Raw genomic sequence first — 26,514 nt, 5'->3', positions numbered from 1 at the left:
TTTCTCAATGATTATATAAGCCAGATTTATGGGCCTTGCTATAAATGTGCACATTGCCTTTGGCAACATGTGTATGAAGTGTCATCTGAGTGTCATCTGTATACCTTGAGTTATGGCCAAGTTTTTTTTCAAAACGACAACGACACCAAAGCTATAACAATCCCTTGACTTCTTTTCTTTGAAAGAAAACAGGCAAGCTAAAACAATTGACAACAAACAGGGTTTCAAGCAAGGTGATCCTTTCAGGCAGCAGAAAAGACCATTGTCATGAAAAATGAAGTTTAATGCAGATCTTCAAATAACTAATATTGTCCTTTATTTTATTCAACAAATCTGTTACTTTTTTTTACAGCATAAGGACCAGTTTGTGTTGTTTTCATAGGTTTATTTATTTTCTGAAATTTGCATTCTACGAAATAAATTCCATCCTAAAAGAAAACATGACAATGGCAAATAAGCAGCAGGCAGTTAACATAGGGTGGGGTAGTGTTATTCTGGGGTGCAAAACTTACACGAGCTTAATCCTGTATCTTCTGTCATGCAAATAAAACAAGCAAACTGCCGATTACTGTGTTAATGATCATGACATTCATATATCATTAATATTGTAAACAGGATGTTACATTTTTATTCTAGAATTGTTAGCCATTATATAAAGATTGTGCATGTCATTTTTATTAATATTTATAATGGAGCAATTCAAACAATACAGCGAACATTTCAAAACACAAAATAACAAACTGAACACGCATTTTGCAGGATCTTCTCAATGCTTGTATAACTAAAATATAACAGAATAATTGTTGATAACTGCTGATAAATGTTCAAGCCATCATGCCAGATATTATTATGGAAGGTGACAAACGATTATGGAAGGACAAGGAATATGTTGGAGGGGTTGGCATATAGGGGACTTGCGCGTGAATGAGTTTGGCAAGCCTGGTGAGAATGTCGGCCTGGGAAATAGGCAAGATTTTTTATCAAAAGCATGTTTGATGCTTGGAACACCTCTGACCAAACCCCTTACCCCAGGGATTTCGACAAGTTTCCATATTCTAGGGGTGGGCTTGACACAACAAAATCTGCAGTTTGTCTAAATCCCCCAGTGGGGCCAAACATGGATATGTGCTTCTTGCACCCCCATGCCAGATGAGTCTCGCCCACTTCTTTTTTTAATTTAATGTATGGCTTATGAAATAAACATCATGCCATTTCAATTAAGCACAGTCAAATATAAAAGTATGCAAGACCTTTAATTAAACATAAATAAAATACAACCATCATAAGTGCCATTTTTGGTTGAACTATTTGACGTCATTAGTGATCTAAAACTAAGCGTCATGACGTCAGAAAACTATGTGGCACACGCTTTTTGGTGAAACATACTTTAAATTATTTTTTTTACGGCAATTTTTTTACAAATCAATAATTTTAGGTATGCAAGAACAAACATTTTCCACTCGTTATTGAATCATTGACCCCATCGGCAACTAAGCAAGCCTCACAACCTGCTTTCAGATTTTTCTCTCTGGACCGGAAACATATGATAAATATTTTTAATAATGAACCTCATCAACTTCTTGATATTTCATTAGATTATCAAAGAACCCTAAGAATGTTAAATCTTTTTGAATTTGACTTGATGCCTCAAGTACTTTTTTCGTTTGAAACACTCTTTGTCAATCCGTGAATTGGATGTGTTGCCGATTGGGAGCACCCATTATTTGTCTAGTAAAGGTCACCATGACCTTGACCTTTGACCACAAGGTCAATTTGGGTCATCTGAATATTACCAATGATTGATAACTCTTCACAAAGTCATTCAAAAGTTATCAAAACAGAAACAAAAATGTGACAACAACAACGCAGACACCGACAGCAGTCAGAGTAATCCCTTTGTGCCTGCGAAGCTTAGCAGTTGATACAAAACAAAGTAAATTATCAAAAAACTGAACTGAAGTGCTTTTTTTCCAAAATAATATTATAAGCAAAATGTATTTGCTTGCATTACAGGAACAATTGAAAACACAATTGTCAGCACATATTGTCTCTCAAACACCGATACCTTTCTCAGTTGGTGGAGAGAGCAAGCTGTTATTTGCGGCCAGAAGGAACTTCAAAAGGGTCTCCCACGTCTCCCGAGTCAACATGGCTGACTCCTTGGCAACGGACTCGATGGTACGCAGAACTCTGTGGCAAAGCAATGCTTGACGCTTCACCAGATCCGCACCTGTACAAGTAAACAAAAATTTCTAATCAATATATTTTGAAATTTATAAGGTTGCTGTAAAAAAATCATACCAATATTTAGTATTGAAAAACACCTTGGATTTTCCCGATTTGATTTTGGTTGTCAATTTTGATTTGATTACCAATTATTTAGTTTGGCTTATACAATACACACTAACCTGCCCCATGGCGAGGCATAAACAGGTTCAGTAGATGATGCAGCATGTCCTGGGCGTATGGGTTGGGTTCGTCTGTGATTGGGCAGGGCACAGGCAGTTTGGGGCTTGTCAGGGCTGATAGCCACTCGCAGTAGACATTAACACAGTCCTTGATTGTGTCTAGCTGGTCCAAAGGTAGGCTCAGTCCATAACAAAGAACCTAATAGCAGAAATCAAAACGTTTTTGCAGAGATATTATTCTTCACGGTATTCCAACCCCAGTAGAGAATGTGAATTTAAACAGTCTTTCAAACAATCGAATTATTTGTAACACTAAAGCACAGCTTTGTCAGAAACATGTGCTATGTTGAATAAAGGTGTTTTAAGAAGAAATGCACTGTTTTTTTTAGAATTTTACATTATCTCACGAAACCAAAGACACACACATTTATAGTACTTGCATTTAAATCCATAATGGGTCATCTACCAGTGAAGTGTAACCTACATGTATTTTCAACATTGTATCATCCTTTACCATACTTTTATGCATAAATGACAAAAAAAAATCACAAATACAATATTCGTGACCTTGACTATTGAACTACTGACCCTAAAATAAACATGGGTCTCTATGAGTCAAGGGTGACCTAATAGTCAAGTTTCATAGTCAGACGTAAACATTTCCAAATCTTCAACTGAAGTTTTGTAGCCCTATGTCAAAGCAGTCACTACAAGACATGGTTTACCAACAGCCCATTGACCTTAAGACCATATTACTGATTATTACAAATCTGTATCCCGCATCTTATTCGAAAGGATAAATGGTAACCTAATATGACAAATGTGTTAATGCCCCAATAGACTTGAAACTTGATAAAAAAGTTTACTTTGAAATAAGAATGCTTTAATATACAAATAGTGGCAATCAATGGACAATATCAGAAGAAAGCTAGGAAAAATTCATGCATACCTCCATGGTCCATTTCACCTCAGCATGGGTGTCTAGGTTACTAGGGTTAGGAGTTGAGTTTGCCAAACTCAGGTTGGAAGATATGTGCCTTACCACGCTGCATGCCACCTCCTTGCCAACCTAGATTAATGTAATATAAAAGCATTTAAAATGAGCTTTAAAGAGCTTAACATAGCAATGGCATATATACAGTTTGCCAAAGTCAGGATTGAAGCTATGTCACTCTCCAAACCAAAATAGACATAAATTTTTTTTAATAAAGGTCAAGATAACGGGTAATTGTAAAGTCATACTTATTTACAAGTTATTTAATTTAAACAGATCTTTTTAAAGTGACAAGCATTTATATGATTTTAAAATTCAGCTATAAACTTTTTATTGATAAAAAAAACCCTTCTTGGTCAGGACTCTCCCGAGGCTGAAATTCCCTCCAGTCAAATTAGGGTGAAGTGCTGAGACTTTTAGGAGTAATAATACAATTTAATTCAGTGTGTGTATAGCATGTGATAAAATGCATCATAAATTATACGTCAGAAGGCCCTCTTTTGCTTTGAATGAAGATTTACAACAAAGATAACTTTACTAGTTCTTCACCATTTTAAATGAAACATAGCACAGTCTTCGTCACTAACATAGCCCCGCCTTTGGTCTTTTACCACAGTTTGATTGGGAGTTTAGATTCTTAAAACACTTTGACAAACCTCTTCACAAAACAGCTGCCTAATGGAGCACTGTCAAAACATAATTTTGGAAACAGGTTTGTCGAAGTGTTTGAGGAAACTAATCACCTAATCAAACTCCGGTAATAACCAGAAGGACTGCCCTTTGTTTTATTTAAAATGGTAAAGAAAAAGAAAAGTAATATTTGTATTATCTTTGTATTAAGTCTTTATTTGAAGCAAAATGTTGCCATTTGTGACCTAACACTGTTACACTGTTATTGTAAAACCTACATGTATACTGAGATTTGATATTTCCTGTAATATATATATATATATATATATATTTATACACTCTGATGAAATGAACAATTTTCTTGTGTAATCTTTTTGATTAATCATTTAAGTAATCATTTAGCAAAGTATCAGCAAAATCATACATCCATACCGAATCTGAAAATTTGTGAAGAACACTGAGGTTGGCCTTGTCAAACTGAATCTCATCCTGCAGGGATGCCCAGTCTGAATACATCCTTCCTGTCTACGTGGATTTCTTGTTTCCTTTACAGTGTCATGTCATGATGCAAGTTTAGCGTTCCGAGTTTTAGGAGTCTGAAAAAAAGAGAAAAATTAAAGGCCAGAGAAAAATCATAGAAGTATTTAGCTATTATTTTTCAAACCAAATAAAGAAAGAAAAAAACCCATCTGGGACGTGATATAAATATATACAATGGTTGTGCTTTTGCAGAGTAATAAGCTCAAAAGAAAATGTGCTCTAGTGATAAGATGCTAAATTGGATTAACACCACGCTTGAAAATTACCTAATTTGTTTAGACAAAAGAATATATTTAATCCAATGTCCAACCTTAAGTTTACACAATACTAAAGAAATTGCGGAACATGCTCATTCTGTAAAATCTACCTCTCTGGACATAATCAACCTCTCTAGAGAAACAATTCTACATCTGACACAACCAGAGGCTTGCATGTCTGAGTTATGGAACAACAATTTTACCAAAAATGATCTCATGGGTTATGGAACAACAATTTTACCAAAAATGATCTCTTACATATTATAGAAAATTCAAACCCTTCTGACAATAGTCATCCCGTAGTCCAAATAATTGTACGTTGACAGATTTTTTTAGATTTTTGATATGGCAAATCCTTCAAGTACAGATCAGGATTCCGGGTTAAAACATAAAGCGTCTATAAAATATCATAAAAACAAGAAATATTACCAGATAATGTTATTTTATATTAGTTCCGTACACAAAAAATAAATATCTAACTTATAATTATGAGTTTGACGGCTTTTCTTCATTTTCATTCTGTCAAAACATAACGATATATACATGAAGGGCACCTGCAAGGCTTCAGGGCACAGTTTTAAATCGCCATGGCCGAGTTGTTATGATTGTATAACGAGGTCTATCTCGAAGCTTTGTCGGAGGAGGCCGAGTTATTACGATTGTATCGAGTTGTTCCCCTTCGCATAATTGTTGTCTGTGTCAGTCAACTTTCGTTTTATTGGAAAGGTAAACAACTTGTTTTAATGCATTAAATGCTTGTTTAGTGCAAAATAACATTTCACTTACATGGTAAAATATGAATATAACTCTTTATGATCAATTTCAACCATAAAATACTTCACTTAAAACAATTTCAATATTTTTAAAACACCCCTGTTTTTTGCATATTCCCGTTTAGACGTTAGGGATTGGAAGAATCCCGTATAACACGTCTATTATTTTAGACTAAGTCATCCCGCTGCTTTAACATAGCCGAGTATCTTTTTTAAAGATACAGTACACTCAACGAGTTAGACCCACTTTCCTCGCTCACTCCGAGGGATAAAGTCGATGATCGCGGGTTTCCTCCGAGGGTAAAACTGTTGCCCTCGCTAAAATCCCCCGAGTTCCTCCGAGTGGCTGGTTTACCGCTGAGTTTAATATAAACGATAGCGTTGAGAATCGTCCGATTTTATGATCCCGCAGCGGAACTCCGAGTCTAATCAGATAAGCAAGAAATCATTCGTGTTTAGAAGTTATTTATTTTTATGCTTATGCACATTGTTAAGCGTAAAAGATTCTTACATAGACCAACGTTTAATTTGTATTTATGTCCGTAAACGCCAATTGAATATTGTCTTGAATTATAAACATTGAATCATTAAAGTATATCCACTAAGTTATTGCATCATAAAGCAGCCGACTATTTACACGATTCTGAACCATGACCTCTGACGTCAAGCGCGTGATCAATACAATGTAGAATATACTATTTATTATTGGTGGTTAAAAATAGCTATGACGTTTCATGGAATTTTCCACAGAAAACGAGGCAAGAAGGCATTCAAAACCATGCGCTGTGAACTTTGAACGCGTGTGTGACCTCCTGATTTTCCGAAAATGTGTAACCTAGAATTTCTCGGAAGAAATGTGTTTATCAGTCATAAGCAAAAACACGTTTATAAGATGCATGTGCAACTAGTGAAATACGACTGCATTCTTGTGGTAAGCTAACTTCATGCAAAACGGGCAGAGGAAAAAGAATAATAGCAAATTACTGGAGCCGTCGTAATCTGTTGAAAATTTTAATAAAATAAATATAACTTCAGCGTAGATTCTTATCTAGTGTCCGCAGAGTTTCGCGGAGTTAACCCCTCCGAGGAACGCCGAGTTCATTATTCTTTGGTCGACTTATCACCCTCCGAGGGCCTTAAATTCAAACTCCTAGGAACGCGGACAGTCGATAAAATCATTGTGTTGGCCGCGATAGCAAAAATCCGCGGAGGGAAACGGAAAGTGGGTCTAACTCGTTGAGTGTACTGTACATCTTCTTTTTATTAATATTCATCATAGTTTATGTAAGCCAAATGTTGTCAATAAGACCCAAATTGCAGGATACATTTCTATTTATCAAACGAAAAATGCATTTTCACATTATATTTAATATTAATAGAAATTACTATTTTATTACCACTGAAATTGAAAAGGGTTCAATACTATGACAAAATTTAAGTAAACCGTATAAATTTGGCATACATTTAATGCAAGCGATCTTTTTTACTTGGAACGAATGGGAAAGAATAACTTTGCAAAGATATCTTCGTGTAATTTGAAAGAAAACATCCTGTATTCCAGAAAAAAGTTTTAACAAAATTAAATTGGGCCGCTCACATCGCTGTAAGTGGCAGATACGATTATTTGGGAGCGAGACAAATCGGCCCCTTACTAAATCGGCCCCTAAGACCTTTCGGCCGTGCCATTTCGTCCCCTTAATTAAATTGACTCGAGACGTTTCGGCCCATTACTGATTTTCAACAGAGACATTTCGGCCCCTTAATTTAATTTTATTTTGAATATGTAAAGAAAAGAATAATTTGTTAACTTTAATTTCAAAAGATTGTAAATGAGATCTGGATATTCACAAATAGACAATGTTCATGAAAAACATTGATAAGATTGATAAAAAATCATTCAAATCTAAATTTAAATTTAAACCCTTATTTTTAATATAAAATGTTAAAAAAAAATATGTAAAAACGTATTTTGTTATAACTGTTAAATATCAATTGATCAATAAAGATTTCATAGAAAATTTGTCTTTGAACAATGCTGTTCTTTGTGTGTGTTGTGGGTGTGAAAAGACATGTGAATGAATACGTGTCTTTAATTTGTTAATGTTTTTACAGCTGATTAAAGAAGATTTGAGTAATATAAACAACGTCTCACAACAACGTCTCAAAACCGTATAACAAAGTATAACACTTTCCAAATATGGCTATGTATGTGACATCAAGATTGCCCATAACTAATGTTAGAATAAAATGCATATAATGACAAAATTATATCAAAGCTTTTGTATAAGACTCACATTGGCTAGTGTCATATAGTTGCATCGGTACATTATAAATTACACATGTGTGACATGGTATTATCAAAATTGAAAGATTTATATTAGCGTGTTGTTTTTTAACTTATAGTAAATGATAAAATCTGGTGTACAGCTTAGTTGAAGCTTATTTTTTCAGGTTATTAAAGTATCAATAAATCAAAGATAATTCATGATTTAATTAAAAGCTACATGGCCATAAATTCATATTTTGTTTATTTAAATGATTAGACATGGTAAACTGCTTTTCCATATTCCTTTACGTTTCAACCATCAATTTATTATGTACATATTTGAGGTATACTATTGCTCTCAATATTGTCATAAAAATATACCCGTATTTCAAAATTCAATGCATACATAATAATGATAACGTTTAATTGCTGTGTACTTTTTGACATTTTTTGGTGACCTGAGTGTAGACGAAAAAACTTGTAAAGTGTCACAAATTCCGACGCCTGACACCTGTGTGGAATCTGACAATTCGCAATAAGACTGTCTCGAAAAAAATAACAGCTAATACTCGTGTCGGAGACAGCCCGTGGCCGTTAGCGTAGAGCGCGGTATGTAGACATTGACGCGAGGATTATGGGTGAGTGGGATTCAAAATACTCGCATGAGGTTACGTGTGAGGCGTTTTTGAGAAATGTTGATGCCATCTACGGCATGCGACCTTGAAACAGTTTAAGATAGTGGACTTGATATAAAACGCATACCATTATTCCTCTTGTAAATATTAGCAACATGCTTATGTATATTATTTTAAAGATTATTTCATTTTTTTTAAGTCTATAGATTTATGTTTTAACTCGATTTAGTTTTATAAAACAAAGAATCTCATGAATAAATGTCTATGTTCACATGTATATTTGTGTTCCAGTATAAATATATTTCCTTTTAACTCTATTTTTATTATCAATACTTTTGTATGCATATATAGCTTTATGTGAATAAACATATCTCATTTAAACTTCTTTTCAGATAAAAAAATGAAATTCTATGTTTTTTACTTATATTTAGAAATAAAAAAAAATGAAAATAAGGGCCGAAATGTCTTCGTAATGAGGGGCCGAAACGTAAACAGGATGGGGCCGATTTGGTAAGGGGCCGAAAAGTAGCCTTTTCAACTAGGGGCCGATTTAGTAAGGGGCCGATTTGTCTGGTGGCCGATTATTTCAGTTAAACCGGTTTGGCCGGTACAGGGTGATAACGGAATCCAATGGATTTCACGTGAAATCCACTCAAAACGTGAAATCCCCTCAGAACTCATTTATCTTAATTAATAATTATTATTATTTGTATTCATATTGGAAAGTGTCTCATGAAGGCTTTATATTACAAATTTTATTGAAATTGGTCAAAAAATGAAAAAGTTAGAGCAATTTTTCATTTTTTTTTCGGAAATCTAGGTTAAATCCAGATTTCGACAAGTGAAATCCACTCATAACTCATTTATTTTAATTAATAATAATTATTTTTGTATTCATATTGGAAAGTGCCTCATGAAGGGTTTATATTTCAAATTTTATTGAAATTTGTCCAAAAAAAATAAGAAGTTAGAGCAATATTTCGAAAAAAGATCGGAATTCGAAGTGAAATCCACTTTTTGAGACATGAAATCCATTTATGACTCATTTATTTTTAACAAATATTTCTTTTTGTTGAACAAATAATTGAAAAGGCTTCAAAATAGGTTTATATTACAAATTGTATTGAAATTGGTCAAAAAATGAAAAAGTTAGAGCAATTTTTCATTTTTGTTCCGGAAATCTAGGTTAAATCCAGATTTCGACAAGTGAAATCCACTCATAACTCATTTATTTTAATTAATAATAATTATTTTTGTATTCATATTGGAAAGTGCCTCATGAAGGGTTTATATTTCAAATTTTATTGAAATTTGTCAACAAAAAAAAAAAGAAGTTAGAGCAATTTTTCGAAAAAAGATCGGAATTCGAAGTGAAATCCACTTATGACTCATTTATTTTTAACAAATATTTCTTTTTGTTGAACAAATAATTGAAAAGGCTTCAAAATAGGTTTATATTTCAAATTTTATTCGAATTAATCCAAAAATAAGAAAGTTGTAGACATATTTTGTAAAAAGATCGGAAATCGAAGTGAAATCCAGTTTTCGCAAAGTGAAATCCACTTTTTGAGACGTGAAATCCACTCATAACTCATTTATTTTTAACAAATATTTATTTTTAATGATCAAATAACCTAAAAGGCTTCATAATAGGTTTATATTTCAAATTGTATTTAAATTGATCTAAAAATAAAAAAGTTGCTGATATATTTTGTAAAAAGATCGTAAATCGAAGTGAAATCCACATTTTGAGAAGTGAAATCCACTTTTTGAGACGTGAAATCCACTCATAACTCATTTATTTTTAACAAATATCTATTTTTAATGATCAAATAACCTAAAAGGCTTCATAATAGGTTTATAATTCAAATTTTATTTAAATTGACCCCAAAATAAGAAAGTTGCTGATATACTTTGTAAAAAGATCGTCAATCGAAGTGAAATCCACATTTTGAGAAGTAAATTCCACTTTTTTAGACGTGAAATCCGCTAATAACTAATTTATTTTTAACAAATATTTATTTTTCATGATTAAATAACTGAAAAGGCTTCAGAATAGATTTATATTTCAAATTTCATTTAAATTGATCCAAAAATAAGAAAGTTGTAGACATATTTTGAAAAAAGATCGGAAATCGAAGTGAAATCCACTTTTTGAGAAGTGAAATCCTTTCATAACTCATTTATTTTTAACAAATAAATATTTTTTTGAACATATCATGAAATAGGCTTCATAATCGGATTATATTTGAAAATTTATTGAAATTGATCAGTATATGGATTTTTTTTCTAGATTTTGATTTTCATCGGACAGCATTTGTTGTATTACTCAACTTACAGCGAGTTGATCTTTTGAACAACAATAAAGCTTAAACACAAATGGGTTAAATTGGGATCTGGGAATTTGTAACGGAAAGGCCTGCTTAAGTTTAGTGCCGGGTCACAAGGCTTGTAAAAAAATAAACCCTGAAAAAGTATCGTCTGGGCCGTATTGAGGATGGACCAGTAGGACGTAACACGGTCGATCTAAAGGCGAGAACGGATTTTTTTTATAATATGATACGGACCTATAAACCATATACACAGGTTCGTGTATTTACCAATGAAGGTGTTAAGATAAACAATGTAATGGATAATTCATAACAATTCGCGGAGTACATGCAGTTATCTTTTGGGAGAATGATGAATGTATTGGTCCCAGTTAACTTGGAGGCTGAAATTGTATCACAACAAACACCAACGTGGATTATTGAAAAAAAAAACCTGTGTAACTATAAGCTCTTGAAGGGAGTGACAACAACTACTACACATGTTGTTGTTGTTGTTCAGTGTTGTATTTATAAAGGTCTTCCCGCGCCATATGGCTGCATTATGGCTTGACCCATTCACACCCACTAGTGTGATTGAAACATATTTTTGAGGCCAAAGAGGGAGTTATGCCCACCGTTTTGTAGGATATTCGCCGAACGAGTAATTTTAAACCCCAAATGCCGCAGACCGTACTATAAAGTAAATGACATCTAGAGTGGTCCCACAGCTCTGACTATTGGATATGATTTTATTTCTTTGGTCTTAACTTGTTGTTAAAAAAATTGGATAGCACACGTGTCTTAAAAATCTTTAACTACTGTGTTTGGTATTATTTTTAAAGCCGGATGAGCAAGACTCGCGGCCAATTTATTGGCAAGAAAGTGTTCTGAGCACAGGACGTTTCGTCCAGTCTGCATACATATATAATTATGTGAACTGACCTTTTCATTGTCGAATTCCGAGTTGCCTCATTATTTAAATTCTAAAACTTCTTCAAGACCAAAGAATGCGTTGACATTGATTTTTTTCCATTGTAATATGCACGTGCGAGATAATTTTCATCCATACTGGACTATTTAGACATAAACATGTAGCCCCTGGTCCTGTGTATGCTCTATTCACGTATAAATAATTTATTTTCTCAATTTGGATTTCTTTTTTGAATGAATAAGGCGTGGGTCAAAAGCTATTGAGAAGAAAATGACACTGCATGGTATTATCGAAGTCCGTGAAATAACATACATATATTTTAAATCAGCTCTTAATAAAGTCCTACACAAAAAAATCCTCCAAAAGATTTGGAAACGGAAATAAGAGGAAACATCTACAACTGGATGAAATAATTTCAGAGTAATAAAAAACAAATACAACCGTGATATGTATTTACAATCAATGTGAGCTTATCGCAATGGCAAGATAGTGATTTTCCATAAGATAGTGTTCCTTATCCTAGGACGATTTTCAATATTAAACTAAGAGTTTACTTAAGACCAGAATCCAAGTGTTTTGATTCGACAGTAAAAATAGTTGACCAATAGAAATCAATAAGGCATGTCAGAACTAAGGACTAGGATATGACTTAAATTGAATATGGGCACCGTCCTTCTTCTGATATTCATAATTGAACTGCCAGGAAATCTGAAATCAAACACATTTCTAAAACGTTTTGCAGATAATACTTATATCTATCAAATACTTGAAAATGAAGATAAGGAGTCAAATATGTGATCAGTGAAAATTTAACAGAACTAATAGAAATCTGCGATTCTTTATGGTTATTGTGTTTGCAACTGCCATGAGAAGAGCATTGGTGGCGAATTTTCTACTATTTAAAAAAAACATGGTTTACAGTTGTTTACGCAGTTTTATTGTATACTTTCTGGTTATTCATAGAGATCTACCAGTGCAATCAAAATGATAGTTCACTGTTTCAAACAGTGAAATGGCATTATGATATTTTTCACTGTTTTTAAATTTTAGTCCACTCTCGTTTCTAAATCAAAGGTCAACGCACACAGGGCTGGGACACAATTTTAACGACGTCAATTCTGAAATCATGTTACGTTCGTATAAAATTTGGCGCACTTTTCTGAAAGACCGGACCGCAATTAAACGTCAGTAACAGTTACGCGCGACGCGGCTCGTTTTATATACGTTTAAGGCATATGACAAAATGTAAAAAATGTTTGTTTCAGTGTAAGATCGCAATATAATTTACATCGTGGACACCAAAAGTGAATGTTTCACTCGTGTGCTCACTTGGTGAAATATTTAACTATCTTACACTGACTGAATAAACAATTATCCGTTATGTCACGCGTAAAAGTAAACCATATTTAAGAGTCTTATGTTATTTAACATTTTGCTTTTCTGTGTCCGGCTCTCAAACTCAGACTCAAGATATTAATGAATATATGGATCGAAGAATGTTATTCCTGAATCTGTAGTCGATGCACCAACTTTTAATTCGTTAAAGACATTTAAATACATGTGGGGTGTCCCATTATCCTTTTTAGCCAGGCAATATATTCCAGGCTGTATACATTGTTCAAAGCGAACGACAGGACAAACAACACCATTAAACGTCACGTATACAAGAGTTCTTAGATTTCAATGATAATAATAAGTGGCATTTTCTGTATTTCAATCGGGTAACATAGAGTGCTTTAATCGGTTATGTTTTGTTTTCGAAGAAAGTAAAGTAAATGAGATTATTGATATAAGCGGCCCAACTTCCGTCGGCAGTAAGAAATTTCGAGAAAACGTGTGTTGTATACAAACATTTGTTTATATACAAATAAACTAAAAATCAAATCTTGGAAATGGCAAAATGGGGAGAGGGTGATCCTAGATGGATTGTTGAAGAAAGACCGGACGGTACAAATGTCAATAATTGGCACTGGTATGTATGGAAAGCTGAGGTTTTCATCACCGACAACAGCTCAGTTGTCAATAAAATTATAATTTTACCTATCAATGATCCAATAATATCCTGAGTGATTTAATAGTAGTTTTACTTTTAATTTTTAAATGAGATTGAAATTTTCTTCTGAATTTAATGGTGGTGATGGTAGAATTGTTGAGTAAGCACACTTTCAATACCGCTGTTTCAAAAGTTCACTGAGTCTAAAATATTGGACAGTCTTCTTATATTGAATTTGTATTTATAGAAGAATTTAATGTTTGAACTTTATTATGAAGGATTATATTCATCTATTACCTTGTCACTGTATTTTGCACAAAACAAGCATTAAATGCATTAAAAACAAGCTGTACTTTGGGTATGAAATCAAAGCGTCTTATGACACAGCTAACAATTTTGCATATCAAACTTCTGTAATATTCAGCTTCAAATGGTACTCATTCTGTGTCTTTATTTTTTTCATTGATTTTGAGGTCATAGGTGATCATATATACAGATCATAATGAAGAAAGAAACATGTTTGTTGAGTACAAACCTATTAAGGAGGTTGGTTATGACCTGCAGATGAACCCTTTTTAGGTCGATTGTTACAAGGTTACAGTGACATTGAACACAAAACCCCTGACCAGTCAATACTAACAGGGCTCTCACTAGGCTGAACATTTTGGGAGAAATGACTTCTCCCTCCAGTCAAATTAGGGAGAAGTGGGGAGACTTTTGGGAGAAATGATACTTATCATAACACCTGATACAAATACTATGCAATACCACACACCTCAGATAATATTCACATTCAAATTGATTGCTTTTACTATATGAAATGTTCATAAAAGAATGTATCATTTTTGGCTCAGCAAGTGTATTTGTCTATGTCACATAGTTTTATCTCCAAATAGAATCTAAAATGAAGCAAAACCTAGATAGTAAGAATTTGAAATAATCAGAACGACCTTCTAAATGAACTGTCAAAATACATTAAGTGCAGGGGGCAAAATCATGTTTTGGTACGATTGGGATAGGGTACGAATGTCATGTTCAGCTCTGCTGTTATTTTTTTGTCTTTGGTGAAAAAATATTTTCCATATGCTGACATTTTAGAACCAAATGACATTTAAAATAACTGTCCTTGATGAAAAATTTACCAATACATGTTAGAAGGTTGAGAAATAAACTTGGAAAATTGTCCTGACTAAATCGCGATTTCGCCAAAATTGCTGACATCGTAAACATGCCTAAAATACCACAAGTACACTCTACTTAAAGCAAAAACAAAACAATTTTTATCATGAATATTTCACACAAAAAAACAATAAAATATTTGTTAATACGTCATGATATTGATTTTCTGGGCGCTATCTTGCCAAAAGGGCAATGGCCGTCTGCTTCAAAAGCAACAATGTTAAAAATGACTTGCCTTGTTTGTACAATACATATATCAATTATTTTTTAACTTGGTGAATGCTTGACAAGATTTTTCATAATTATGAATTATGATTTTTTATCGCATTTTAACAAACTTATATCATTTGATCAGGGTCTTCTCAATGTACATTCTGATAGGTTGACCATCAATAGCTCTGGCTACTGTCGATATTTCGGTAATTGGATGAAACACAGCCCAATTATTGGATTAGGAGATTACCAATTATGGATTACTAATTGCAATGTTTTGACTGATGGGACAATGACCAAATACTCTCTAATTGACAGATTTACAATGTGCTAAAATTGTTGGCGAAATCAATGTCGCTTTGATGATACGAATGAGCAAAGTCTGTGAATTTTAGGCAACCACTTCGCCCAAGTCGCCCCCTCGGGAGATCCCTAATTAAGATATCATTGGGCGAAAAGTCCTATAACAGATCCTTATTGTACATACTGATTTCAGATCAAAGGTCAAGGTCACCAGATTATATTGTACTTGGGCTAACTATGAAACAATTTTTTTATTTATTCTCTTGCTGACAGGAAAACACATCAATGTTTTACTGAAAACTAAAACTCATCAACACCTACAACAACATTTAGAACTGGTTGATAACAATATCTGCTTTCCTCACACTGATCAATAACTATACCTACTAACCTCAAACTTGTAAGGGATGTTGGTCATTCGCTTGAATTACACAACAGACATTAAGTGTAAAATTACTAATTGGCTATCATCTCTTGTTCACTATTGAAATGTGTGTGATAGATGTGACAAGATTCTTATACTAAAACAAAGGTAGAAATGTTCTGACCTGATGATGATGAGGAGGAGGGTGTTTTAAGTTGTTGTTTTTTTGTCATTTTCAGACAAACCTTTTAATGTGTTTTTTCATGCTTATTACCAATCAAGTTGTGTTTTATTTCAGGACTGAAAAGAATGCCACCAATTGGTCAAGGGATAATCTAAAGGAACTGTTAACTGGGTTGGCTGTTGAAACAGATGACGGTATATTTGATTTTTCTTAATTCTTGATAAAGAACAGTCTTAAATATGTTACACAGTCAGTTCTTGATTTTTGTTGTACTGTCACATCTGTCAATGTCACCCCATAATGCTGTTTTCCTACAAGGTGTCAATTTCTTGCGAAAAGCTTGGTAAATGTCCTTCAATGATTGCTATGGTGATGAAGAAGCTATTTTTTTCAACATTTGTATCTTTATGATGGCTAGTGTATTCTAGTTCATTTACAAACAATAAGTCTGTTAAGTCAATTGTATAAACATTCATTTCTGTTATGCATTTTTTCAGCTCGATGTGAGATCACATCAGTCACAAGTATGGAAGGCGAAGCCTCCGCAAATAACAGAAAGGCCAAGCTTATTTTCTTCTATGAATGGGTTATTAAAGGAGAATGGTCAGGTACATGAAATATAACATAATACATTAAATTCTAATCATGATTCTATTGGTTAATGATGATTTTTCAGCCACTCGCCAAACTCGCCAAAAAAGATGTTGTAAATTCATATCCTACTGCCAAAATGAGTAAATTCTCTGGGCCGTCAAAAGTGACTACAGTTTTGGTTTCTTTCAATGGAGCTTATTTGAACCCCTTTTCCTTTAAGCTTATAGCTGTCTTCACAGTTCAGCTTTAATGAATTTGTGTAAACTAAGCATAATTTTTATATGCTCACAAGCTGTTTAAGATGCACTTTCTCAGATGAAACGCTTTTACAACTATTTCATTTTTTGTCTTTGAATGAGCCAATTTTTGCGTAAATATCTGAAAACAAGTACATGTAATATAAGACTGCTAACAAAAGATCAGATTGCATTTTGTACATATTTACGCTGGAAAATTGATGTTTGATGACGTAAAGCATTATCATCGCTTTAAAAAGATAATATTTTTGCATTTAACATCAGTTTTTAAACATAAATATCAAAACCTGTAATCTGATTTTTTGTCAGCAGTCTTCTATCTTTAGTTTCATGCATTTACGCTATAATCGGCTCGTTAGAAAGAAAAAAAGTACCGGCAGGCAAAACAGTCAATCTGTGAGAGTGCAGCTTTGAAATTGCTTCTGTTACTAAGGTATTGGATGCAGTTACTACGGGTATTTCTAAACAGTTAACGTTACTACCATATTAACTTTCTTCAGGACAAATGAAAGAAGGAGAAAAGAAATACAAGGGAAAGTTTGACGTCCCAAACCTCAGTGAGGAACATGAACCGGATGAAGTAGATGTAAGTTTTCCAGTTTTTAAAATGCAACTTGCATTATAGTTAAGAATCTTTTTAATTTGTTTTACTTTTGATTGGGATATTTCTCCCAAAAGGGAAAAATATCTTATACTTTGCTAGTAGAATGGGTCCAATAGTCAGATCCATGGGTACTGTAGAAGAAAGGCTTGAGAGCTATCATACCTAAGAGGGATTGTAAATAGTAGTACTGCAGGTACAATTCAGCTCCTAGGACTAATGATGAAACTGATGATGCCTAGAATCTAATGTACAAATGACAGTTTAAATGTTGTTCATGAACTTTTGTCCAACTTAAAATCTTTACGAAGTGATGTATCTTATGATGCTCTATGTTCTGTGCCATTCACAAATATATTTGTTGTTGCTAGGTTACGTGGACTGTTGACAAGGAGACAGATGATGGATATAAACTGAAGGAGATCATGCGGACACAGGGTACACCCATGGTACAGCAGCAGTTTGCTAAGTACATCAAGATGCTTAAAGAGGGTAAGCATGTGTTTGAAGAGTACTTAGGTTGGGTGAGGTATAGGGAGGTCAAAAATTAATCCAATTTCATTTCTATTATTGTGCCTGTCAATCACTAAACAAGCTCTTTTTGTTGACAATGTTCTAGTCATGCTGTAAACAAGCTCTTTTTGTTGACAATGTTCTAGTCATGCTGTAAACAATGCTATAAAATCCATATAAAACATGCTAAAAAGACAGCTTGTGTAAAATTAACTTCATTTATTTCATCTGGCTTAAAATACTAAATTTAAAAAAGGCTTTAACTTTGATCTTAAAAGCACTCAAGCACATATGCTTCTATAAACCTTATGAAATACGAACTATATGCTTCTTTTGCTATAATATTCATAAACTACAAACTATATGCTTCTTTTGCTATACATTTGTTACAATTATCTGTCTGAGCGAAAGTTAAAAATAATAAAAGAATAAAAAAATAGCTGTGATATTTCATACATTTCCATCACATAGGAACTTCTTGATATTTTTACCAAATAAAGGTATTTTAAAATCACATCACAACATTATATAATAAAATCGCTACATTAATAAACCGGTATAGTGTGGTATATAATATAATAATATATATAATATATTACACCCACTTAGTATGAATGCTGGAACAGATTTTTTTGCAAATCCATGCAGAGTAACAGCGTTTCTTGGGAAGCTAGAAAATATGAAAAACATGTGTACTCAGTTTTTTAAAACATACACATTTTGTTATTTTTTGTGAAAAAAAAAATATATGGCCATTTTTCATCACCCTTAAAAAAAATCTCAATCATTGAGGGTCTATGAATTTAAAGAGCAATGCTTCTGTTTTGGGGTCAACAAATGAGGTATCAACATGCCTAAATCTTGCACTTTCTTAGTTTTTACTTTAAAATCATATATACTGGTATTGCTGAAAAATATTACTTACTTGTATATTGGCTGTAATCAACCAGCCGGGCTAGGTCTCTTTTTAATTTTTTTTTCTTCCTTAAAGAAAATACCCAGTATGAATTGCTATGTTGCTTTTCATATCAATTTAAACTATGTGGAAAATGTGTATAATTTGGAAAGGCTTATTAAAACATCAATTCCCTTACCAGTGGTGTGCTATTCATGATTTACACAAGGAAACAGTGATTTTGCAGCTATGTTGCCACAGACAATAATTGGCACACTGTGACATGACATCATAGGAATAATTCATATGCTCGGTAAATTGTATAACAATATTTTTTTTTCACAAAAAAAGTTGAACAAAATTCTGTAAACTCTCATTTCCAGAATACAGCCAGAATGTGATATTGCCAACAAAAGACCAGAAAAAACAGCAGAAAAGTACTCATGAGGAACTTGTAAGTATACGGGAACCACCTTTAAACTCCCCATTCGTCAGCGATATTCTGAGCTTGTCTGATTTTCAAAGAAAACAAGCTCATGTATTGTCATAGCCTTGGTGTTGTTCGCTGTGTCGGCGGAGCTGTGCACAAAAGTTTTACCTTAGCCATTACTTATAAAAGATTCAAGACATTAAAAAAATATTGGTACACAGTATCATATTGCCAGTCTTAACATGCAGATGTTCATCAAGTTCCATTACTCTGGCCTAAATGGTTGTTGACAGTCATTGAAATTAGACTTTCGGATGAACAAGCCGGAATTCTTGCTTGGCATCAAAACTTTTAACAAGCCCTGCTATATAAAATTCAGAATATGAGCAGGCCCAAAAAATATTTCACCAGTGCAGGGTTTGCAGGCTTGTGTTAATTTCGACCACTGGTTGAGTTATGCCCAATTTTGGACTGAAAAGCAACAGTTGTGTTTGTGTTTGACTGTGACCCTCTTGTAAACCAATCACAATTTTGAACATTATACTTAATTTGCTTGTTCTGTTATTATGATGATGTGAACTAACAGATATTAATGTTAACTTTGCAAAACACTTGTTAAAGAGTTCTTTTGGTGGCCACGTTTTACATGCAGAGATAGTTCGTCCAAGATGTAGAAACAACAATCCCATGTGTCAGGTAACCTGAACCAAATGTTTTTTGGCCCCATCATGAAGTTTGATCATCTCTGTTAATTTCAGATCAATGCAAAGACAGAAATGAACAAGATGGTGATCAGTAACGACAGCACGGCCAGCAAATCTGTTGGGGTCAAGATCAACACAAAAACTATCAACCTTCAGGAAGAGTTTGTGTGTGGTCCAACCCAGCTGTACAGGGTGTTCACAGACAAGGAGGTGCGTAGCGTAGCTCTTGTAGTACCGGTAATTTCAAGGTAGATATTGTTGATAGACAAACTTCTTTTGTAGAACAATGCAATGCTCAAATTTTGGTCAAGGATTGCATCAGTAAAATATATGCAAATCTATAAAATTACTTACCTGTAGATGCAGAAAATTTCTTAGTCTTTTATAGGCTAAGATGAATTTTCATGTATATTCTTTCAAAAAAGTTAATTAGAAATTAATGTGACATACTTGTTTGTTCACATCGGTTGTAACCCATCATGACCCATGTGAGAACTCCTTTAAGTCAAGTGATTCATCACTTTGTTTATGTTAGATTGTTTGAAAAATCAGAGGGGGGGGTGTGTGTGAAACCAATGCCGATTTTTCAACTGATGAAGATATATTCTCTTTATCATTATAGACATAACCTCAAAATCCTAACTACAGAAATAATATTCAACATAAAAATGATTCAAACATAGTCATTGTATGGCAACTACAGGGACAAGCTGAGTAGGCAAACATTCAACAAATACACTATTTAAAGATTCAAACTATACAGACATCGAAATACCTTTAATAAATAAAAGTTGGAGTAACTGGCAAAAAAAGGTTTAAAAAAAGTAAACAAGTACTCACTCTCACATTTGCCTCAATATTTATCAACGTTTGGAAAATTTAACATATGATATGAACTTAATCCTAGTTGGAACTAAAGATTTTAAATCAGATTCAACCAAATTATTTCTCTATATTTTCAGATGGTGCAGGCATTCACGGGCAGCTCAGCAATCTACGAGGTTGAAAAGGGCGGCCGGATCTCACTTATGAACGGATATGTCACTGGAGGATTTGTCGACCTGGTAAATATGAGCCTGTTTATCTTTAAAGAGGTAATACCCAAATCACACTAGACAAAGACCATGAAAACTGCACTACGTCCTGGCAATTTCAACAAATGCAGCGAAGACACGGTCAAATTCTTAAAAAATTCTTAACTCAAGTTCATCCTATGTCCTTACTGCGTCCCTGCCAGGCCTTCACTACGTTTCACACATTCCAAATACGTTCTTACTGCACGCATTTTCACACGCGCACCACGTCCATTACGTTCTTTGTACATTCTTACTATGACCAGGAAGATTGCACCATGCGCTTACCAAGTGCTTATCACGTCCTCATTACGTTCTTATGAATTTATTTGTAAATGTGATCGTGATGGAGTTCCCGTGTTCTATTTATCTGGCCTATTTTTCATTAATATGAATGGTATAAAATGAAGTTATAGGGGAGTTGAATCTTGCATTTATACATGATCGCTGTTCAGAACCTGACAAGACGTGGTAAGAACCTGATACAAACATGTCTAAGATGTGTTAAGCACAGTTAGGCCTAAAAAAAAAAATTGTTTGGTTAGGGTTACATCCTTTTCAAAAATAGGTAGGGTAGGTAGGCTTTTTTTTTTTTTTTTTTTTTTTTTTTTTTTATTAGGCTTTATATAAGAATATCATTTTCATCATTGGAGAATGGTGTTAAAGCTCTCTTCTGTATAAGCATTTAAGGTTTAAACTACATATTGAAAAGCAATTAAAAAAAAAAACGAAAAAAAAGAATTTTTTTTTTTTTTTTAGTTTTTCATTTTTTTTTTTCAAACTGACTATAAAAACGGTAGGGTCGGCGCCTATTCCGTAGGTAGGGTCGGGTAACCCGAACCAAATGTATTTTTTTTTTTTAGGCCTTAGGTGTCAACGCAAAAAACTTCTCCGTGTAATTACTCGACGATGCCTGCACCCATGGCCTTCAAACTTGACATTTAGTTTTGGTGGTGATCAGTAGATGACCCCTTTTAATTTTGAGGACATAGGGTCAAAGGTCAAGGTCACAGTAACTTGAGCGCAAAAAGCTTGTCCGTATGATCACTGGACAGTGGGTAGATTTTAAGTCCGCAAACTTTACTTGGAGGGTGGGCATGACCAGTAGATGACCCCTATTGATTTTCGGGTCATCAGGTCCAAAGGTCACTGTTACCTCCAGCGCAAAAAGCTTGTCTGGTTGATAACTGGAGAATGCCTGGCCTTCTTCATTCTAACCACTTTGGTATGGCATCACTATCCCCAAACTTTGAATGTTATTATCTTAAAACTTCCTCAAAGACAACCAATGACAAATCAGCTGTCAATTTCGGTCCATGCATAATTCATTCAATTGTCCAAATACTTCTGACAACTTGGTGTATTTTAATTTATTTTTTACATACGGATACATGGGTAAAGATAAAGTTTTCAAACATGACCAAGTATTTGCATCTATTTATCTGGGGTGGGAGAGATTATACTCCTTTAGAGTTAATGAAGAGTACAACACAAATACTATGGCAGAAATTTGATTCATTTCTTTATCTTATGACATGAAAAGTATTGCAAATTGACTAGACATGTTTATGTTTTCACGTTTTCCATAAAGGAACTGAAATGGCTATAATACTGGCATGGCACATTCATAAAGAACATACTGCATTTGCTTAGCACATATTAAACAGATACAAAGGGAAATTACATAGAAAAGAAAATGTAGAGATATTTACATCCTGTTACTCTGCTAGGTTTTCCATAGTTAGGAAATAGGAAAGGAAAGACCCCCAGATGCCATGCCAACGGCATGTGTTTACCAAATAAACCTTAATGCTGTGGTTATGATAATGTATTGTGCACTGATATGCTTCATCCATATCTTCTACAATTTACGCAAGCTTGCTTTTCTCCAGATTTCAAATAGCCAAAATTTAGGGGATACATTGGAAAAACCGCATTTAATGACTGTATTTCTGCACTACAATCCGTTCTCTCAACCCATCAAGGATCAAGTCAATGGTCAAGGAAGATAAATTCCTAAAGAAATTACTAAAATTCTTTACTGTCTTGTAATTTTCCTTGTTTTTTTCACATTTGACATTCTTTTTGTATTTGATTTCAGGTACCAGAAACGAAAATCGTTAAAAGGTGGCGTTTGAAAACATGGCCAGATGCGCACTTTTCTGAAGTAACTCTGGAATTCAGCGAAAAAGATGGTAATACTTTGTTAAGACTGAAGCAGACTGGCGTTCCTACCACAGAATATGAAAAGACGATAGAAGGCTGGAAGGTGAACTACTGGCAGCGAATAAGACAAGTGTTTGGATTTGGATCGCATATTTTTTGATGCCAGTTAAGACTTTATTCCAAGTAACTTAAATTATCTTTTTTACCAATACTTCCAGAGAGTCAGCTGAAGATTTAGTGATCCATGATCAAGTGTTGTCATTGGTTTTATCTGGACAAAGAAAACCATTCTTGAGTATATCAAAACACAGATATGGGTGTGTATAGTTCGCTATGAAGAGATTGACATTAAATAAGTGCTGTTCTGTTACATTTTCATAAGATAATCTTGACTAAATGAGCTATATGTTCTAAATGTGCCTCCTGTTGTTCATTGCTTTGTAACATTTGACCTTCTTCATGATTATCTGATGTTAAGATTCATGGATGATAGCATGTAAACAATTATGTTTTCATGCAATTTTGCTTTCAAAATTGTAAAAAAAGTCCTTGTACCACTCGATAAAATTTTCTTACTTTCATTGTGCTTGAATGGGTTTGTGTATGTGTGGGAAAAGGTTTTGGCACTACATAAGCCAGGTATGTGAACATTGTACATGTTTATGAGACATTTCATAGCACTAGAAAATGATTCATGCATGTGTTTTATGATAACTCAAGTTTAAAGTGAAATTTCGCAAACAACTTACAGCATAATAGTGTAACTGGTCCATGAAGTGTCCATGTTGAGTTCCATTGAAGTGTTAAGTTGTATTTTTGTGATATCAGGATGTTTTATACATATTTTGTGTTAAGAACTGTCAGAAAAACATAATGAAAAGTAGACATGAGCATATAAACATGCAAGCTACTGATTTGATAGACAATAACCTTACCAATAGAAGAACAGTCACCAAAGCAATCTATATGGCAACTTGTCAAGCATGTTTTGTGATGTTTTTAGTATGAACATTGGAAATGCATCCATGTGCTGTTATATCGTGCAGCAGCCATTTGTATAAAACTGGTCAATTCTGGGTTCAGGTCAAAGTTGGTCAGAATGTTTATTAATTGGTCAATATCTATACAATAGGTTAGTTACTGCAGCTACAACCCAAGTTATTGAAATTGTACACAAACACTTAAATCACGAGGGTGTACGCTCTTTAATCCCGAGGTATTGGGTGAGAGTTTTTATCACGTGAGGTAACTGTTTTGTACCATGCTGTCAAGGTTGTATAAGTGAAAAGCATTGTAAAATAGTTGCACTAAAGTATTGAACAGTTCAGCTCCACCTATTGTTACTGCTCCAATAGGGGAATTTCAATGTATAGATGAAAACAAAGAAAAACACTCCAACATGGTAGAATTATTATGAACAATCAGAAACATTTAAATGTGCTGACTAGTCCACTGATGTGGACAACTTATTCAAGTCTAATGCCTGACTATTTTCTGGGCATTGAACCCATTCTGTAATAATTTTCTGAAGTCATGCAAAAATCCCACTCTTGGAATTTACATTCGCAAATCAAAGATTGGGATAATGAAAATTACAAAGTTTGAACACAAATAATTATACAATTGGCTGTTGATCTTTATTTTTAGTTGTTTTTTTCTGGGCTTTCAGAAATAATGGATTAGGAAGCATTGGTATTACTCCATGTTCTTTATTAGTTAAATTTGTACACAGTTTACATACTTTGAGTGCTGACAAATATTTGAACAACAGTTTACTGTTCCTTTTGCAATTTATGTAATTATGATGTGAAATAAAGCAAAACACATGTACTGTTGTTTTCTTCTTTCGTTGTATGAATACTTACTTGACAAAGAAGCATTACATACAATTACATTTCATCTGAAGGCAATCAAGAATACATGCACATGCCGTAGAGTGTGCTTTTAAACTGGGGTCACTTATATTTCACTAACATGACAATAAATGGTCCTTGCTCGCCGAATGGGTATAACCCGATGGCAAGGGTAAATAAGCTTCCCCCCCCCCCCCATTAAATGGTCCTGGTCAAAGTCCAGGTCTCTTGCTCAATTAGATATAAAGCATGTCTATTTTTGCAAAGAAAGTCTACATGTGTAGGTGCTGTCAACGCCCGTGTGTTCCTGTCTGAAAATTTACTTATTTTGAAACTTGGTACACATTTTTATCTTGGAATTCTCAACTTCGTACGTGTTGTAACTGGAGACAAAACTTTTACAAATTCTTACTAGAAACAACTTAAATAGGTACACATTGTTACCAGGGACACATCAACTAGGTACACAATGTTACCAGGGACAACTCAACCAGGTACACAATGTTACCAGAGACAACTCAACTAGGTACACAATGTTACCAGAGACAACTCAACTAGGTACACAATGTTACCAGAAACAACTCAACTAGGTACACAATGTTACCAGAAACAACTCAACTAGGTACACATTCTTACCAGAGACAACTCAACTAGGTACACATTCTTACCAGAGACAACTCAACTAGGTACACATTCTTACCAGAGACAACTCAAATAGGTACATAATGTTACCAGAAACAACTCAACTAGGTACACAATGTTACCAGAAACAACTCAACTAGGTACACATTCTTACCAGAGACAACTCAACTAGGTACACATTCTTACCAGAGACAACTCAACTAGGTACACATTCTTACCAGAGACAACTCAAATAGGTACACAATGTTACCAGAGACAACTCAACTAGATACACAATGTTACCAGAGACAACTCCACTAGGTACATAATGTTACCAGAGACAACTCAACTAGGTACACAATGTTACCAGAGACAACTCAACTAGGTACACAATGTTACCAGAGACAACTCAACTAGGTACATAATGTTACCAGAGACAACTCAACTAGGTACACAATGTTACCAGAGACAACTCAACTAGGTACATAATGTTACCAGAGACAACTCCACTAGGTACATAATGTTACCAGAGACAACTCAACTAGGTACACAATGTTACCAGAGACAACTCAACTAGGTACACAATGTTACCAGAGACAACTCCACTAGGTACATAATGTTACCAGAGACAACTCAACTAGGTGCACATTCTTACCAGAGACAACTCAACTAGGTGCACATTCTTACCAGAGACAACTAGGTACACATTCTTCCCAGAGACAACTCAACTAGGTACACAATGTTACCAGAGACAACTCAACTAGGTACACATTGTTACCAGAGACAACTCAACTAGGTACACATTCTTACCAGAGACAACTAGGTACA

The 26,514-nt window shown here is 34.0% G+C and overlaps 2 protein-coding genes across 5 annotated transcripts in view; one reads left to right on the top strand and one right to left on the bottom strand.

Annotated features, from left to right (window-relative positions):
* Window positions 1–7,201, bottom strand: part of LOC128208029 (ral GTPase-activating protein subunit beta-like) — a 39,390-nt gene extending 32,189 nt beyond the window's left edge. For 2 of the 4 annotated variants that reach the window (XM_052911311.1, XM_052911314.1), the window contains exons 1-7: window positions 7,065–7,195; window positions 5,384–5,536; window positions 4,465–4,628; window positions 3,358–3,477; window positions 2,409–2,607; window positions 2,066–2,230; window positions 513–533 (exon numbers count right to left, since the gene is read on the bottom strand). In XM_052911311.1, the coding sequence (XP_052767271.1) occupies window positions 513–533; window positions 2,066–2,230; window positions 2,409–2,607; window positions 3,358–3,477; window positions 4,465–4,548 (589 nt within the window). In that variant the 5' untranslated portion in view covers window positions 4,549–4,628; window positions 5,384–5,536; window positions 7,065–7,195. Of the gene's footprint in view, window positions 1–512; window positions 534–2,065; window positions 2,231–2,408; window positions 2,608–3,357; window positions 3,478–4,464; window positions 4,629–5,383; window positions 5,537–7,064 lie in introns of all 4 variants that reach the window. The other 2 variants (XM_052911312.1, XM_052911313.1) reach the window with 2 other exon arrangements.
* A 6,343-nt stretch (window positions 7,202–13,544) lies between these two features.
* On the top strand, window positions 13,545–25,042 carry LOC128209632 (activator of 90 kDa heat shock protein ATPase homolog 1-like). The gene is made up of 9 exons (XM_052913747.1): window positions 13,545–13,715; window positions 16,094–16,173; window positions 16,477–16,587; window positions 17,331–17,416; window positions 17,803–17,923; window positions 19,223–19,293; window positions 20,028–20,183; window positions 20,936–21,037; window positions 23,148–25,042. Exons 1-9 carry the CDS (start codon window positions 13,636–13,638, stop codon window positions 23,370–23,372), a joined length of 1,032 nt encoding a protein of 343 aa, XP_052769707.1. The 5' UTR covers window positions 13,545–13,635; the 3' UTR covers window positions 23,373–25,042.
* Window positions 25,043–26,514: the final 1,472 nt, after the last annotated feature.

The sequence above is a fragment of the Mya arenaria genome, chromosome 11 (assembly GCF_026914265.1).
Source record: "Mya arenaria isolate MELC-2E11 chromosome 11, ASM2691426v1".
NCBI lineage: Eukaryota > Metazoa > Mollusca > Bivalvia > Myida > Myidae > Mya > Mya arenaria.
This window is presented reverse-complemented; position numbering and strand designations above follow the sequence as displayed.

Bases quoted from the DNA above. Each gene is read 5' to 3' on its own strand.
- LOC128209632 (XM_052913747.1), top strand. From the start codon at position 13,636: ATGGCAAAATGGGGAGAGGGTGATCCTAGATGGATTGTTGAAGAAAGA. The intron at 19,294-20,027 runs GTAAGTATACGG...TGTTAATTTCAG, and splicing joins AAAGTACTCATGAGGAACTT to ATCAATGCAAAGACAGAAAT. The intron at 20,184-20,935 runs GTGCGTAGCGTA...CTATATTTTCAG, and splicing joins GGGTGTTCACAGACAAGGAG to ATGGTGCAGGCATTCACGGG.